The sequence below is a fragment of the Myotis davidii genome, unplaced genomic scaffold, assembly GCF_000327345.1.
Source record: "Myotis davidii unplaced genomic scaffold, ASM32734v1 scaffold223, whole genome shotgun sequence".
NCBI classification, from domain to species: Eukaryota; Metazoa; Chordata; class Mammalia; order Chiroptera; family Vespertilionidae; genus Myotis; species Myotis davidii.
Window position 1 is genome coordinate 1026600 of NW_006294609.1, and position 15568 is coordinate 1042167.

A 15568-nucleotide genomic window follows, 5' to 3' on the forward strand; every position below is an offset into this window, starting at 1 on the left:
TCTACCAACTCTGGAACCCCGGGCTGGGGGACTGGGATCCCTGCTTCTCATGGGCGGCCTCTGTGGAGACGATTTCCCTCCCAATTAAAAAGGCGGCTCACGGGGGAGCCAGGCCAGCCCATCCCGCCTCCACCCCTCCCACCTCAAGGCGTCCTCTCCTCTGGTGCAGGACTTCCACGCAGCCAGCTTCTGGCGGTTCTGATGGTCGCCCTGCATTTTAGTTGTAACTTTGATGTGGTTGAGGGAGGTGGAGTACAGGTGTTTGCACTGCCATCTCCGTTCTCGCAGCAGGCTAATTTTTAAGTTGGTAATTTTGTGTGGCCTGCGAATGATGTTATAAATAAATATCCAATGGACCTTGGCAGAAAGCAGGTTCCCCACCCTTGGCTTAGACCTAGCTTGGGGGCTGTGCTAGCTGCATCCCAAACCTCTGGGAACCCATTATCCTCACCCCGGCCACTCTGCTGCTGAAGTGACTCCTCTGGCCCCTGGTGAGGGGCGACAGGACACCCAGCAGGCTGAGCCCAGGCACCGAAGACTGAGGGTTAAGAATGGGTTACAAGCCTGGTTGGATTTTTGGTCACAGGCTACCAAATACCGCGATATGGAATTCACATCAAAATATAAAACAACACTCCCTGCCCCCCACGAGATGGCTGGTTTAAATCCCTCTTCAAAGAGTTGTTCCCTCTAGTGTCATCTGTATAATGAAAGGTGTGGGACCCCGTGGGGAATTCTGACAGTGAACATGTAATTGTTGTGTAACTTTAATATTTAAGTGGTATCGAAAGGTTACTGTCTTTGCACACTTGATTTTATTGCAGGTACAAATGCTTTTGATCATCTTTGGTTGTAGACCAGAAGCTGGCAGAGGGACCGGGCAGTCCTATCCGATCCCCTAGGCCTGCGGGGGACGAGAGCCCGTCCTGAAGGACAAGGTGGTGACACGGGCCACCCCTGAGCGAGGTGGTTGCTGACTTGGGGGCTGAGGGAAGCCAGGTGTCCCACCGAGCACCCGAAGAACCCTTTCTCCTCAAAAGCAGGATTGTATGGCCCAGACTTCCCGTCGGTGGGAGAACACGAGGAATAACCCTTGTTTTGCCAAGTGTGGTGGCAGATGTAGTTTAAAAATGAGGGCTCTGAGAATTGCCATTTAATGTTCTCAGGCGTCGCTTTTAGGGTCTTTGGTCCTTCTCTGGAGCCAGAGGCTGAGCTGCTGTCCTGTCACCCAGGGCGGAGATCAGCCATCTTCTTGCGGAGCCTCCGGCTGAGGGAGGAGGAAGGCCGTGGCCGGCCCCGGACTGTCCCCATCCCACGCAGCTCACGGGCCCTGGACGCTGCTCTCTTCCTGGCCAAGTCCGGACTGTGTGCCCTTCTTCGTTCTCTTCCAAACGGTTCAGAGGCTGCAGGAGAATGCTCCCTGGGAGCGTGACGGCGACCAGGCTCAGGTGCGGGGTGGCCTCCCAGGTACGCGGGAGGGGCAGTGTGGGGAGAGACTGGCTTGTGGTCAGAGCTGGTGCAGCTTGCCCTGCTCCGTCAGCAGTGTCATGGCCGCAGCGTAGAGGAAGTAGCCCAGCACGAGGAGCAGGGCAAAGGGCAGAGGCCCGATGCGGAAGAGAGAGGCCACAAAGAAGGCCAGCAGCAGTGACAGCAGCGTCCGGTAGCTGCCCAGGAAACGAAGGCTGAGCCTGGGGCCCCGGGCACGGCTGGCCACACGCCCCTGCCCCACGGGGCTCAGCAGGTGCTTGTCAGTCAGCCCTGGCTCCATGAGGTGGTACCGACAGAAGCTGCCGAGGAAGTCAGCCCGGGAACACAGGGCTCTCATCTGGCCTGCAAACTAGAGCACAGACAGGCACAGGGGGGTGGGCAACAGGCAGGGCCACCCTTTCCACCAGCCCCTCCGTGAAGCTCTAGGGTGGAAGGGATGTGGCTTCCCACCCCACTCACCCTGTGGTTGACGGTGGAGGACAGCCGGAAGAGCAAGCGGACCAGGCTGGCAATCTCATAGCTTCGGATGGGCTGCAGTTCCGAGTCCCCCTGGTACTCGATGTCAAACTTCCGCAGCCCGTTGATGATCTAGGAGCAGCAGGAGAGGTGAGCCCCAGGGGACAACGGGGCCACAGGAGCCGTCCAGAAAACACACCTTTGCAAACAACTCAGCAAAGTTGTCTCTGATTATGGGGGACGGGGACAGGCTGGTGGGACCACCAGTGTGCTATCTGGAAAGCCCTGGAGAGCCAGGCCCCTCTGGGACATGGGCCTTACCTGGTACCGGCCCAGGGGGGTGAGGATGAGTCCGTCCTCACCCACGATGCAATCCGGGAGCTGCTTCTTGCCGTTCTCATCCTGAGTTGTTCCCATGGCGAGTGTGAGCTGGGCGAGCTGGGCCTCGCTGAGCTGTCAGGGAGAAACTACTGCTTCAGTTTCCAGGTGAAGGGAGCAAATTGGTCTTCAACCCCTCGGCCTCTAACGATGGGACCCAGACAACATTGCAGGCACAGGCCTGCCTCTCCCGCAGGAGCCCAGGAGCCCTGTGTGGCACAGCCCAGGCTAGGTCCTGGTCTGTGGCTGGTCCCGGGCTAAGCAGTGGGGTGAGCGCACGGGACCAAATCTGGGGAGGGAATGGCCTCACGGCTCATACTCGGAACATCTGGCACAGGTACTCCAGGGCCTTCTCCAGGTACTCGTCTGTCTTGCGGATGCTGTCCTGCCCCATGTCGTCCAGGTCATTGCCTGGGTAGGAGCTGTTTGTGTCCGAAAGGCAGAAGCCCAGCCAGGACAGAAAAGGGCGACTGGCTGTGCTCTCCCCGCACTGGTCAGAGATGGACTTGGCTGTCTGCTTGGCCTGCGTGATGAGCTGAGCCAGGCGCAAGACCTGTGGGCAGACGGGAGGTCACTGAGCTCTGGTGGCCACCTCATGGCACCCAGCCCCCACCACGGGTCCCGGGGAAGCCCGCCAAGGGCCAGGAGGGTGGCTTCCACGTGACAACGATTTTCAAAAACTAAGGTGCATATTCTAAATTTGGGAAATTCCCAACAAACACTGTCTCTATTAGAAAAAAAAAAATTAGCCTTCACTGAACCTAAAAGGGGAGGAGGGAGTACTAGTGTCTCCTCAACACCTAGTCTTCCTCCTCCCCCGAGATGTGTGCACCCTCCTTGGCTCACTGTCCCAGAGGTTCAGGACGGCCGTGACTGGCTGAGCCGACTCACTCACCAGCGTCCGGACGTCTGGCCCGAACATCGGGGTGTATTTGCAGTCCTGGCCTTCCAGGCTGTAGACATGGCTCTTCACCTTGAAGGAGGTGTCGGTGACGGCCGGCGGCCAAGACGACAGGAAGCTGCCGGTGAGTGTGGGAGCCGAGAAGAGTCGGTGCTGGCGGTGGGCGATGACGAGTTCGGGCTCCAGGAAGAGCTGCTCGCCTGGAGAGCAGGACGCAAGCCTGGGTTTGGCTTCCAAGGACACAGACTATCCAGGTGCTGCTGGCAGGCTCCCCAAGTGCCTCCTGAGCTCCCGGACGGCAGTGAACATGCCGCGAGGGAGCCCAGGTCCTGATGCTCTGAGCCCTGCCAGTCTCAACAGGAAGCCAACACCCGCCACGAGGTAGCATAAGAAGCTGATGCCCAACAAAGCTGGCTCAGACGAAAGCAGGACGGGCACCCGACTGCCACAAGTCACCAGGGAGATAGCTCAGAGATCTGCACCCCGCTCTGCCAGGTGCGCTGAGCTACGGGGGAGATGGGGTTCAGCCAGGCTCAGACCTTCCTCTTGCTCTGGGCACCAGGATTCCCTACAACACCCTTTGCCAAGGCCCCCCACAAGCCTGTGAGGCACATACAGGGTCTGTGGGTCCCTCTGGCTAAGGGCTCACCTTTCTGGATCATCTCAGCCAGGTTGGGCTGGGCAAAGACTTTGGCCACTCGGAACACCATCAGTGCGTTCTTGGGGCTGACCAGGTCAGTGCGCAGCGCGCGGCTCAGGAAGCCCACGAAGAGCTTGGTGTACAGCAGCAGGTTCTCCTGCACAAAGGGCGCCCTGGGGACCGGCAGCTACTCAGGGGCCAGATCTTCCACACAGAGGTGTCAAGATCAGTGGCTGAGAAGGTCTGGCGGTGTCCAGGGAGGAGGCAGGACAGACTGGCAAGGCCTAGGACCCCTCAAGGACAATGGACTATCCCTAGAATGAGGCCCTTTCCGAGATGACCAAGACCATGGCAAAAGTTGGCTACGGCACCAGAGGGATGCCGACGGAAGCCTGGGGGCCAGCCGGGAGATGGTGGGGAAGTGCAGTGGCTGCTATGAACGAACTGGTGAGGAAGGTTTGGGGGTGAGTGTAAACACAGACCTGAGTGAGACAATAATGGCAAGGAGACAGGGGAAGAGGGTGACCTGCTATTTCCACAGGAAACCAATCCCAGGCGAGAGACAGCAGCATCAAGTGGGGCGCGGGCGGCCTGTGCTCCCCCTCAGAGAAGAGCCCTGAGGGCCCCGAAGCAGCCCCCCTGGGGGTCAGGGTGCAGGCTCACCATCTCTCAGACACGCAGCGGGCCTGGCCATCACTACCCTGAGGCTGCTTCTCAGGCGCGTACCTCCAGGGCTGCAGGTAGCTTAACCACATCTCCAGGACCTGGTGAGACACGTGGACACAGTGGGCCGTGTGGGCAGGCGTGGGGCCTGATCCTTGGGCCATCTGGCCCAATAGGGAGCTCAGGGAGCAGGGGCACGTTTCCAGCTGCAGGGCTTTGCTCTGCAGGGGTGGGCAGGGGTGCCACCATCTGGCTTCTTCCTGCACTGCCCTGAGAGGACACATAGGGGTGTTCAGTGTCCCCTCAGAAGGGGGCCAAGTGCAGCTCGGTGAGGCTAATGGGCTGACACTCACGGCTCTGAAGGACGCGTCCAGGGGCCAGTGGCCGAAGCAGTGCTGCAGGAAGAGGTAGAGCTTCTGCTGGACGAACCTCGGGACAGCAGCCCTATGGAGAGGAAGTGGGTCACCTCACAAGTGAGCCCAGCTCTGCCAGGAGGGGCACTGGGTTCCCTCTGGGCTGAGACTTCCTATTTTTAGCCCCATTCTTCAGAGGAAGAAACCATGGCTCAGAGAGGTAAGAGGACAGTCCAAGGATACACAGCACACGTGGCCAATCCAGTGTGGCTCCTGTACACTTGTCAGCTTGGCTCACCACCCCAGCCCCTTCCCTGCCTGAGGAGGGGGAGGGGGCAGCATAGAGCCCAAGCTCCTGTGACAACTGAGCCACTCTGCTGAGAAGGCCCTCCTAGTCCCTGGCCTTTTTGCCTGCCACTGGAGGAAGGGACAGGAGCATACAAGACAGGGCCCGTCCTGGCCAGCCTGGCTTTTGGTGTATCGGCATGATGCTTGAACCAATTGCAGCGCGGCTCTCTAATGAAGGGGGCAGGCCTGGAGGGACAGGCCACGGCAGCCAGAGAAGCAGCTGGATGCCCCAACCACCTTTGGGGCCAGGGTAGGGATGAGGAGACAGAGCCAGGAGGGGACAAGGTGAGGCCCCACCCACCCTGGGGAAAGTCAGTGGGCAGCACGTGTGCGGAGCACGAGGAGGCAGGCTGAAGCACACAGCCCTGCATACAGCCCCATACCCACCGTTTGAATTCCTCCAGGGGGCTGGTGGCATGGGAGTGGGCGGAGGGCGAGACCTGCTCGGGCTTCAGGCTGTTGGAAAAGGCGTGCAGGTGTTTGATCAGCAGGCGCACCACCAGCACGTGCTCCTCGGTGGGCGTGAATGACTCCTAAGGTTGAGGGGTGTAGTGTCAGGATCCAGGGTTTCTGAGCTTGAACCCCCAGGTCTGAACACATCCCAGCAGAGCCCATCTCTCTGCTCTCCCCACAGGCTGCATGGGCCAGGCTGAAAGCTGGACCACCTGGGGCCCACCCATGCCTGCCACCCGCTGATGACCCTGGCACCGCGGGTCCGAGACAAGCTAAGAGTGGCGAGCCTGCAGTGTGCCTTGGGACAGCTGCTAAGAACCCAAGGTCCAAGTGCTTCTCTACAGGCTTCTAACCCTTTTCAAACCCTCTGTGGGTGACCCGTCATTGTTGCCCATCTAGGTCGCCAGGGGTCCTCACCTCCTGGCCAGCCAGAGGAGGAGGAGGAGCAGGGGCGGGCAGGCTGCTATCCCACCTGGGGTCTGGACTCGGTATCCCCCTGACTCCCAGGTGTGTGCGGACAGGTTGCCATGGCCAGAGCTTCCCCTTTCCAGGCGAACCTCTCCAGCTCCTCTTCCTGCCACAGCCCACCTTCTACCTGCTCTCCCTTCTAGACACAGTCCTCCCTCTGCTGCTAATGGACCTACTGGTCAGCACAACTCCAAAGACAAGAACACTGTCAATCTTGTGAGCCGAACTTTTGATTCAGAGTCCTGTAGGATCTTTGAGAGCCAGACCCAGAGCAAAGCCTGTTTGCCAGCTGTTGAGGGATGGAGTGCAGGGTGAAGCCCCAAGTGGAGGAGGCCACATGGGAAGGCAGGACCCACTGCCCATGCCCCGCACTCTGGCTGTCCAGACCAACATGCTCCTTTCCCCACACTCGCCTGAGCTCTTTAGGGCCGCAACAAACTCAGAAGAGCTCTTGGCAGCCTCATCCCAACCCAGAGCAGTGCTGAGCACAGCCCAGTCACAGGCCTCTCATGGGCTGAGGAAGCCAGCCTAAGGGACCTTGCCCACATCCATGCCACTCTCCGCCCCCCATATCTAGGGATGATACTATGGCACTAAGGTCATTTCCTTCTGCTTATCTGCATTTTAAAGTCTTTATGCAATGAGTCCGCCTTGTTCTGGAGAAAAAAGCATGGGCTATTTTAATAAAAGATTAGAAGGGCATCAATATCAGACCTGAGAACTTCCTGCTCAAAACCCTCCCCCTTCTCATTCCTGACCTCTCCCTCTTACCTGGCCGTGGACAGGGGAACCAGGATCCCCAGTCCCATCTCGACCCCTCCTTCCTGGATTTCTGGAGAGCCGGCTCCCTGCCCAGGCCCCCAGCAATCACTGTAACCCCACCGGCTGTGCTCCCTCTAGGTCTGTCCAGACAACCTTCCAACTCCACACCCTCCCGAGCCAAAGCCCCACAGGAACCTCTGGTTACACGGCAGCTGGCCTCCTTTTAGGAACACTTTTCCAAAGCCCATTCCAGGCTCTTGGTCCTCCTGCTGCGGAGTGAATGCAGCCAGATGTTTCTCCAGGGACCCTCCCCAACAGAGGCTGGAGCAGCACCAACTTCTGTGCCCAGCTGGCCCACACTGAACCTTGTGGAACATGCTCTTCCCTCCTCACTGCAGCTGCTGCTTCTGAGCGGAGAGCCCAATATGTGCTGCGCACTGACAACCTATCCCAGCAAAACAAAACTTTGCACCTTGTGTTCAAATTCAACGTGTGCTCCCACGGACAGTGAAACGGACGGGCTCCGAGCACGGCTCCATGCACCACTCGGCCGTTTGTGCCCAGACTTCCGGCCTCATCTCATACATCAATGAACTATGAGGCTGCCAGTCCTGAAACACCCTACCGGGCTGAACTCCACTTTGCTGGCCTCAACTCGTTCACACTATTCATTTCTGCTGAAGCAGACCAGTCTCCGTGAGGCCACAAGAGACTGGGCCTGTAGAAGGCCGGGCCTGGGTCACCCAAGAACTGGCAGCATTTCCAGGCCGGAGAGCCAAGCCCAAAGTTTTCCTGCCTCTGCCTCACACACAAGCTCAGCTCAGCAGACTGCACCCCTGGGCCTTGTGGCCTTGGTCACTTCAAGTACAGGCTTGAACCGCAGGGTGAGTTGGGCTCTACAGCAAAAGCAGAAATATTTCGCTTCCTCAAACTAGGGCCAAGCACGGAGCCGCCACAACACATAAGAACTTGTGATACCTCACCTGGCTTGAGGCCTGACCAGGAAGATCTGATGACCCCATAGCCAGCAGGGACCATGTGCCTCACTTCCTGCCACATGGCTGCACATCCCAAACCCTGGCTAGTCTACAAACCTAGAGGCTGGGCCAGGCTGAAGGGCCAGGCCACCCTCAAGCCCCAGGGCCTGGCTGTGTGTGTAACGGTCTCTGTATCACCCCCAGCAGGCCCCCAGCCATGCCCTCGCGTTACCACTGCACTGACATGAGCTCTGTGGCCTACACCACAGGCAGGGGTGAAACGGAACAGATCAAGAGCAGCCAGTACTTGGTAGGCGTGGAGGGCCTGGAGGCTGGGTTGGGCAGGGCTGTGAAGGGCGCTGGAGACACTGAGTCGGTAGTGCAGAACCTCCAGCTGAGACAACAAAACAGAAGCCAGAGAAGGCGGAGGAAGGGGAGGGAGGGGAGGGGAGAGAGGGGAAAAGAAAAAAGCGAGAGCCCAGAGGTAAGAGAAAAAACAAAAACAAAAAACAAAAACAAAAGCATGTCAGTGACAATCCTAATAACCAGAGCCCAGCAACCTCAGGCCAGTGCGACCACCCTCATGGCAACCCAGACCATGCCCCTCCTAGCAGCACCCGCCAGGCAGGGCGTGGACAGACCCTTCAGACCACCGGAGGCCCCTCCATGCCACTGGGCCTGAAAGCCTCTCCAGCTCTCCGAGGTCGGCCTGACTCACTTTCCCTCCTGAGGGTCCCGCTCTCCCCTGACCCTAAGGGCCCTGTACACGCACACCACAGCCCACGAGGAGCCCAGGTGCCAACAACCAGACCCTGAAGGCCAGAGCCTCCGGAGAGAAACTTTTTAGGATCCAATTCTAGATGGAGGCCTCTCTACCAAGAAAACAAAGCTATGTAACTGCCTGGACTTCCCTGGGTAGTCCTGAGGAAAAATTGACCAGCACAATTCCTATGTGTCTAAGATCCAATCAGTGTTCTGTCCTGATGGGGGCTGGTTCCTAAAGGCAGCACACAGTGAGCACAGCTCAGCCCACCAGGCCCCACCAAACGCCCTCCAAACTCAACATTCCGGAAATGGTTAAAGGAGACACAAGCACTCCTTGGATCTAATTCTGGGGAGACCAGCCTCTCTCTGCCTCACCAGGACCCCAACCCTCCAGATACACAGAGCCTTTCATTAGTCCCAGTGGCAAGAATGTGGCCATGGTCACACACTCCCTGAGCCTGGGATGCTGGAGATGACAGCTGAGCTCCCACGCTGCCTGGCCCCACCCAGGGCTTTCCACCCTCCCTCCCTGCAGCACCAAAGCCTGCAAAAGCAGCCCTCTGTCAGCCAAGCACAGCTAAGAGCCAGTCCAGGCACACATCCCGCCCTGCAAGGGCCATGCTTCATACAGGAGAGGTCAGAATGAGTGCCAGCCTCCAGGGAGACAGGCACAGCCAGAGACACGCGGGGGTGAGAAGGAGCACAGCAAGAAGGTGTTGGCCATTCACAGCCTTCCTCCAGGCTAGACCTTGGGCTCAGTTGCAGCCCTCAGGAGGAATCAGGGCATACAGTTTTCCTGCTGGGTTCCTGTCCTGGCCGGTGAGGACACAGGGCAGCCTCATACCAGCCTGCAGGGCTGTGGCCATCCTTACTGCCCTTCCAGAAGCCCCACTCAGCAAGCTGGGTGGAGTGGAGGCCAGGCCTCCAGGGAGCGAGCATGCACTCTGCACCCAGCCCAGCCCAGCTCAGCCACAGACACACTGGGGATTTCCAGGTGCTACACTCCCTGCCTCCCTGAAACCAAAACTCACAAGGGTTTCCGTATGGTGCAGTGCATGCAGCATGGGCCTGGATAAACGCTAAGGGGCCTCAGATGAAGCAGACCTCCACAGCTGTCTTTCCCGGCTTCCTACACACCCAGCTGTTTCAGGTTTTGCTTTTCTGCCTCAGTAGGAGGGAAAGGGCAGAACCTCTCTGATGCCTGGTGAGAACAACACCCCCGCCCCCCCCCCCGACATCCTGAGCAGCTCTCACACACCCTGTGGTCTGACTAAGAGGAGGAAGCAACATGGGAGAAGGGGAAGGCCCTCCTGCTCTGGCAAGGACAGGCACTGCCCCTTCCCCATGTGGACTCAGACTAGAAAGGCCTTTCTGCCCCGCTATCTGCTGAAAATGAAAGCAGCATGCTTCCACTGGCTCGGAAGACAGAACAAGCAGACAAGGAAGGCAGTGCAGCGAGGCGGCCTCTGCAAGACCAAGCCGCGTGCACAGGGGCTGAGCGAGCCTCCCGGGACCCCTGACCACCGTGCACCAGCCAGGAACATGCAGAGTCAGCTCTGGAAGATGGAAGAGCAGTGCAAGGGCTTTGTGACCTGAGAGGCCCAGGATGGAGTCCCTGTTCTCCTCCTCCTCCTCCTATGTGACACCAAGGAAGCAGACTTGGGGACTTTAAAAGAGCAGCGGTGGGAGGGCTGCACCCCAACCCTCCACTGGGCAGAGCACTGGGAGCACAGAACTGGTTGCTGAGACTCTGCAGCAGGAGCAGAACCCCCGCTTCTCCCCAGAATCACAGAGCAGAAGTTACAGACAGCCATTTTCCGTTTTTATAAAAACCATAGATCCTTCATTCCCAAGGGAGCTTATGAGAATTTTGTCTGGCAGTGACAGAAGCACCTGGTACAGAGAACCCAGGCACTGCAGTCTCACGGAGTAGGAGCCTAAGTGCCCATCTTACTAACTGAACAGAACTGTTCTACCCTGACAAGTCCAGTGGGCTATGGGCCCTGGGACAGCACCCCCAGAGGGTGCCAGGGTCTCGGCCACCTCCACAGCTTTACACACAAGTAGCCCAGTGAGAGAAGGGGGAGAGGTGAGGAGGAGGAGGAAACAGGCCAGGCCACATGCAGGAGGGGGTCAGACTCCACCCACCACAAAGCCTGCTGATGTGCAGAAGGTGGGGACCCAGGGTGACCGGGGTCTGTCGGGCACCCCCTCAGCAGGATAGCAGGAGGCGCTGTGATGACAGACGTGACAGACCAGACACAGCTCCCAGAAGCATCAGCGGCTCCCCTGCCCGCAGAGCATGAGCACCACCACCGCATCTGTTCCTGCTGCCACAAGGGGGCTCAGGGGAACCCCAGACAAGAGGCCTCCAGCCCTCAGGGTGCAAGCCCACCACAGAACCAAACCCACCTGCCCGTCAGCATCTGAGGGAGGGGTGGTTTCCCACCATCCAGCCCTTGAAAACTGACATCAAGGATAGAAAGCAGCAGGCTGACCAGGCACACCAGGACAAGAGCAGGGGATGGATAGAAACTATGGCAACATACCTTGGCATGAGGGGACTGCATTTTTTGGTACATCTCCAAGGAATAATGATGAAGCCACATTTCAACAAAAACCTGCAAAAGAGTATTAGCTGGTTAAATGAATTAGCAACAGTGTGAAGACTGTTCAATGGAGGAAAGGACAGTGTTTTCAACAAATGCTGCTGGGAAACAGGATATCCACATGCAAATGAGTGAAGTTGGACCCTTACTTAACACCATAAACAAAAAATAACTCAAAATGGATCAAAGACCTAAATGTAAGAGCTAAAATGATAAAATTCTCAGAAGAAAGCACGGGGAGAACCTTCATGATATGGAATTAACTCTGGTGCCGTGTCATATATAGAAATTTTTTGATATTTGCAACAATAGTAAAACAAAGACTTATATTTTTGATATTTATTTTGTATATTTAAATGCCACTTAACAAAGAAAAATAAACCAAAAAAAATGAGTTCGCGTGTCAGAGGTTCGCCATCACTTTTATAGACAATCCGGCCAGTGTTCTCAGTGGCTGAAGGTCAACCTATGAACCAGAAGGTTATGGTTCGATTCTTGATCTGGGCACATGCTCGGGTTGCAGGCTCAATCCCAGTGGAGGGCATGCAGAAGGCAGCTGATCAATGATTCTCTCTGATCACTGATGTTTCTATCTCTCCTCTCCCTCCCTCTCTGAAATCAATAAAAATATATATATTTTAAAAATCTCTGGATTAGCTTAGTTTTTTGGCAAAGGAAAACCCTCTCTCTTCCTCTCTGAAGTCAATAAAAATATATTTTAAAAAGTAATAAATAAATAAAAGATATCATAGAATAAAAAAGCAACTCAAAGAATGGAGGAAAATATTTGCAATTCATGTATCTGATAAAGGATTAACACCTAAAATATACAGAGAATGCCTAAAACTCAACAACATAAAAACAAACAGCACAAAGACTTAAATAGACATTTCTCCAAAGATAGACAAATATCCAATATTGAATATGAAAAGATGTTCAATACCACTAATCATTAGAGCAACAAATCAAAATCACAATGAGATACCACCTCATATCCATAGGATGGGTATCATAAAAAGAACAGAAAATAATGAGTGTTGGAGAGGATGTGAAATAACTGGAGCCTCTGTGCACTGCTGGTGGGAATGCAAAATGGTGCAGCCACTGTGGAAAACAGTATGGCTGTGTTTTAAAAAAAATTCAACAATTACTAGATAGCCCAGCAATCCACTTCTGGGTATATACTCAAACGAATTGAAAGCAGGGTCTAGGAGAGCTATTTGCACATCCATGTTCATAGCAGCATTATTCATAATAGTCAATAGATGAAAGTAAATCAAGTGTCCATTGACAGATGAATGGATAAACAAAATGTGATTATCTACATACAATGGTATATTAATAAATATCCTAAAAAAAGGGAGGGGATTCTAACACATGCTATAACATGGATGAACTTTGAAGGTTCACTATACTAAGTGAAGTCAGTCAGTCATAAAATCAAATCATGATTCCACTTATACAGGCACCTAGAGTAGGTCAAATTCATAGAAATAGAGTAGCATAGTGGTTGCCAGGGGCTGGGGGAGAAGAAGAATGAGGAATTATTGATTAGTGGGCACAGAGCTTCAATTTTTCAAGATAAAAAGGTCTTGAGATCAATTACAACAATGTAAGTATACTTTAAAGTGGTTAAGATAGTAAACTTTGTGTATTTTACCATAATTCAAAAAAATAAAAATTAAAACAACCCTCCCGTTCTGTCCTATAAGCCCATGCCTTGGTCACGTGCCCTCCTCACGGCTGGCAGAACCCAGAGCCCACTTAGCAAGTGGGTGCCTACTGAAGCACTGGGCCCCTCAGTGAACAGGGAAGATGATTCCAGATGCCCCACCTCCCAGTGCTGCTGACAATAACATGGAAGCCTCTAAAACACAGCAAACCCCAGTTATGTACCAGGTGGGAGGGACGGAACCCCATCTTATCCACTCCAGGTTGCCAATAAGCAATGTTGTGGTTGCCACCTCAGCCCCAGACTCCTGTGTCAGAACCAGCCTAACTGCACTCCACGGTGAAACAGCAAAGCTCGGAAGGTGCCCAGCGCTGCGCTGCGGGAGTGAGCCAGACCAAGCCTGGGGGAGAGGCTGACATGGGGCACTGCCACCTCCCCTGTGGGTCCCTAGTACAGAAGGGCCAGGGGCTGCCTGCTGACCAAGGTGAAGGCTTCAAAGGCCCTCTCTATTAAGCATCATAAAAAATGTAGCTGGTGCAGGATTTAATATCCACATGACAGTGATCACAAGAACCTTCCCAACCACATGGGAGCGCGTCAGAAAGGTGGGGTGGTGAGAATATTTACTCAGATTTATTGCAAACTACCAGACTGGGCAGTGATTACATCACCATGAGAAAAACAAAACAAAACCCTGCACAGGAAATCCTGGGATGAAAAACACTGGCAATGAGATACCGGTTAGACAGGTGGGTCAATTTCTTCCCGCCTATTTTTCTAAATGTCACAGAAGGGAAATATTGACAATTTAGAAGCACCATCCAGCTCAGGGGCAGTCCTTAGGCCTCTGGCCCATGGGGTGGAAAGTGGTGAGCAGTTTATTTATTTATTTATTTATTATTTTTTTTAGGGACCCTTCAGTTCGCAAGCTGACGCTCTACCCACTGAGCCAAACCGGTTTCGGCGTGAGCAGTTTATTTTGAAATGGAAGCAGAGCGGAGCTGCCTCAGTTCTCACCTGGAGGAGAGTTTCCGACCTCCAGATCTCATGGGAGGCAGGGTCTGCGTTCACAGAAGTCTGATGAGAGAGATGTCGCTTCAGAAGACTGGTGTGGTGGAGGCCATAGGAAGCAAAAGGCATGGCTGGCGTCCTGAGGAAGACAGAGGAACAGGCCTTCGTTAGGGGCTCCCGATGGCATAACCAGGGGCAACTTGGACATCAAAATCAATGAACGACCATAGTAACAATTACAATCTGTTGAATCATACAATGACTCCCCAGCCCATGTGGATTTATACAAACAAATGGGAAGAGAATGTTCCCTAGTAAACAAAGAAGTGATGACATTTAAAAATTCATCACTTGGCACCATTCCATTAATAACTGATTTGGCCAAGGAGCACCAAGGGATGCTAACATTAAGTGATAAGTATACAGTTTCAGAATATCTTCCCATTAAATTCCTCTTGTTAATTATTATTGGCACAAAGTACTTATTTAACTTTATAGCAGGAAAACATGCCCTCCCCCCCCCCTTAGCCAGTGATCAAACTAATGTCACCTATAATGGGGCACATGGACACCATGGGTCACCGCCGCAAGCTCCTACCAAACAATGTCCAACCTGGGCCCGGTCATAAGAAAATACCCGAGAACCCAGGTCCAGGGCATTCTGCACACACCTAGACTTCATGCTACAATGGTGTCAAGGTCAGGAAAGATTGAGATTCAGTTGTAGACTGAAGGGGACTATAGAGACAACTGCATGTAGTAAGTGACCCTGAGCTGAATCCTAGTCAGGTACCTGCCATTGATGGGATAGCTGGTGAAGCCCCAGTGGGGTCTGAGGATTAGACAGTGGCCTTGTAGCAATCCCTGCTCCCTGACTTGGAGAGAAGTGCTGTGGTTATGAAGGAGTGTGCACTCACTATTAGGAGATACACTCTGAAATTTTAAGAGATAATGGGCATCATATCTATAACTTACGTAAAGGACCCAGAAAAAACATACAGATAGAGGATAAAAACAATTTAGAAATCTCTGGCTGAAGGGTCTATAGTAGTTCTTTATGTTATGCATAGCAACCTTTTTGTAAGTCTTAAATATGTAAAAACAAGCAGACAAAATCAGGCCCAGAAAACCATTTGGCAGCTGCAGTCTGCCTGTGAGAAGGCGTGACTCTGCCCCCCCCAAGCCCCTCCCCGCCTTTCAATCCCCTTTCCTTGGGGGCATCTGTCCGTATTTGTGAGCTTGGGGTATGCCATGTGCCAGATGTGGGGTGGGCTAGCATGTGCAGGAAAGCCTGCCTGCTGCCTCCCAGGGAAGGAGTTGGGCCAGTGAGGTGGAGAAGGGTCAGAGCAGCACAGGCAGCGGGCAGCGGCTGTTGGGGCAGGAGGATCTCCTGGGGAGAGCCAGCTAGAGGGCCCCGTTCACCTCCAGGCTGCACAGTAACGGCCTGCTCACTGACAAAAGGCTTTCCATCCCAGGAACTCTGGCTCAGGCCAAGACCTGGCTCTCGAGTCACACAGATTCCTACTACTTCATGGATCACATAACAATGTTTTGGTCAACAACGCTGCTGCTTCAGCAGCACATATACTAAAATTGGGACCATACAGAGAACATTAGCACCTCA

At 54.4% G+C, this 15568-nt stretch overlaps 1 protein-coding gene across 3 annotated transcripts in view; it reads right to left on the reverse strand.

Annotated features, from left to right (window-relative positions):
• Positions 1 to 751: 751 nt before the first annotated feature.
• The window catches only part of SMPD4 (sphingomyelin phosphodiesterase 4), a 23279-nt gene continuing 8462 nt past the window's right edge, over positions 752 to 15568 (reverse strand). For 2 of the 3 annotated variants that reach the window (XM_006768846.2, XM_006768845.2), the window contains 12 exons: positions 13951 to 14083; positions 11202 to 11273; positions 8195 to 8281; positions 5615 to 5760; positions 4880 to 4970; positions 4527 to 4627; positions 3873 to 4036; positions 3218 to 3423; positions 2642 to 2875; positions 2266 to 2397; positions 1948 to 2076; positions 752 to 1837 (listed from right to left, as the gene is read on the reverse strand). In XM_006768846.2, the coding sequence (XP_006768909.1) occupies positions 1508 to 1837; positions 1948 to 2076; positions 2266 to 2397; positions 2642 to 2875; positions 3218 to 3423; positions 3873 to 4036; positions 4527 to 4627; positions 4880 to 4970; positions 5615 to 5760; positions 8195 to 8281; positions 11202 to 11273; positions 13951 to 14083 (1825 nt within the window). In that variant the 3' untranslated portion in view covers positions 752 to 1507. The remainder of the gene's footprint in view (positions 1838 to 1947; positions 2077 to 2265; positions 2398 to 2641; positions 2876 to 3217; positions 3424 to 3872; positions 4037 to 4526; positions 4628 to 4879; positions 4971 to 5614; positions 5761 to 8194; positions 8282 to 11201; positions 11274 to 13950; positions 14084 to 15568) is intronic. The other variant, XM_015567307.1, reaches the window with a different exon arrangement.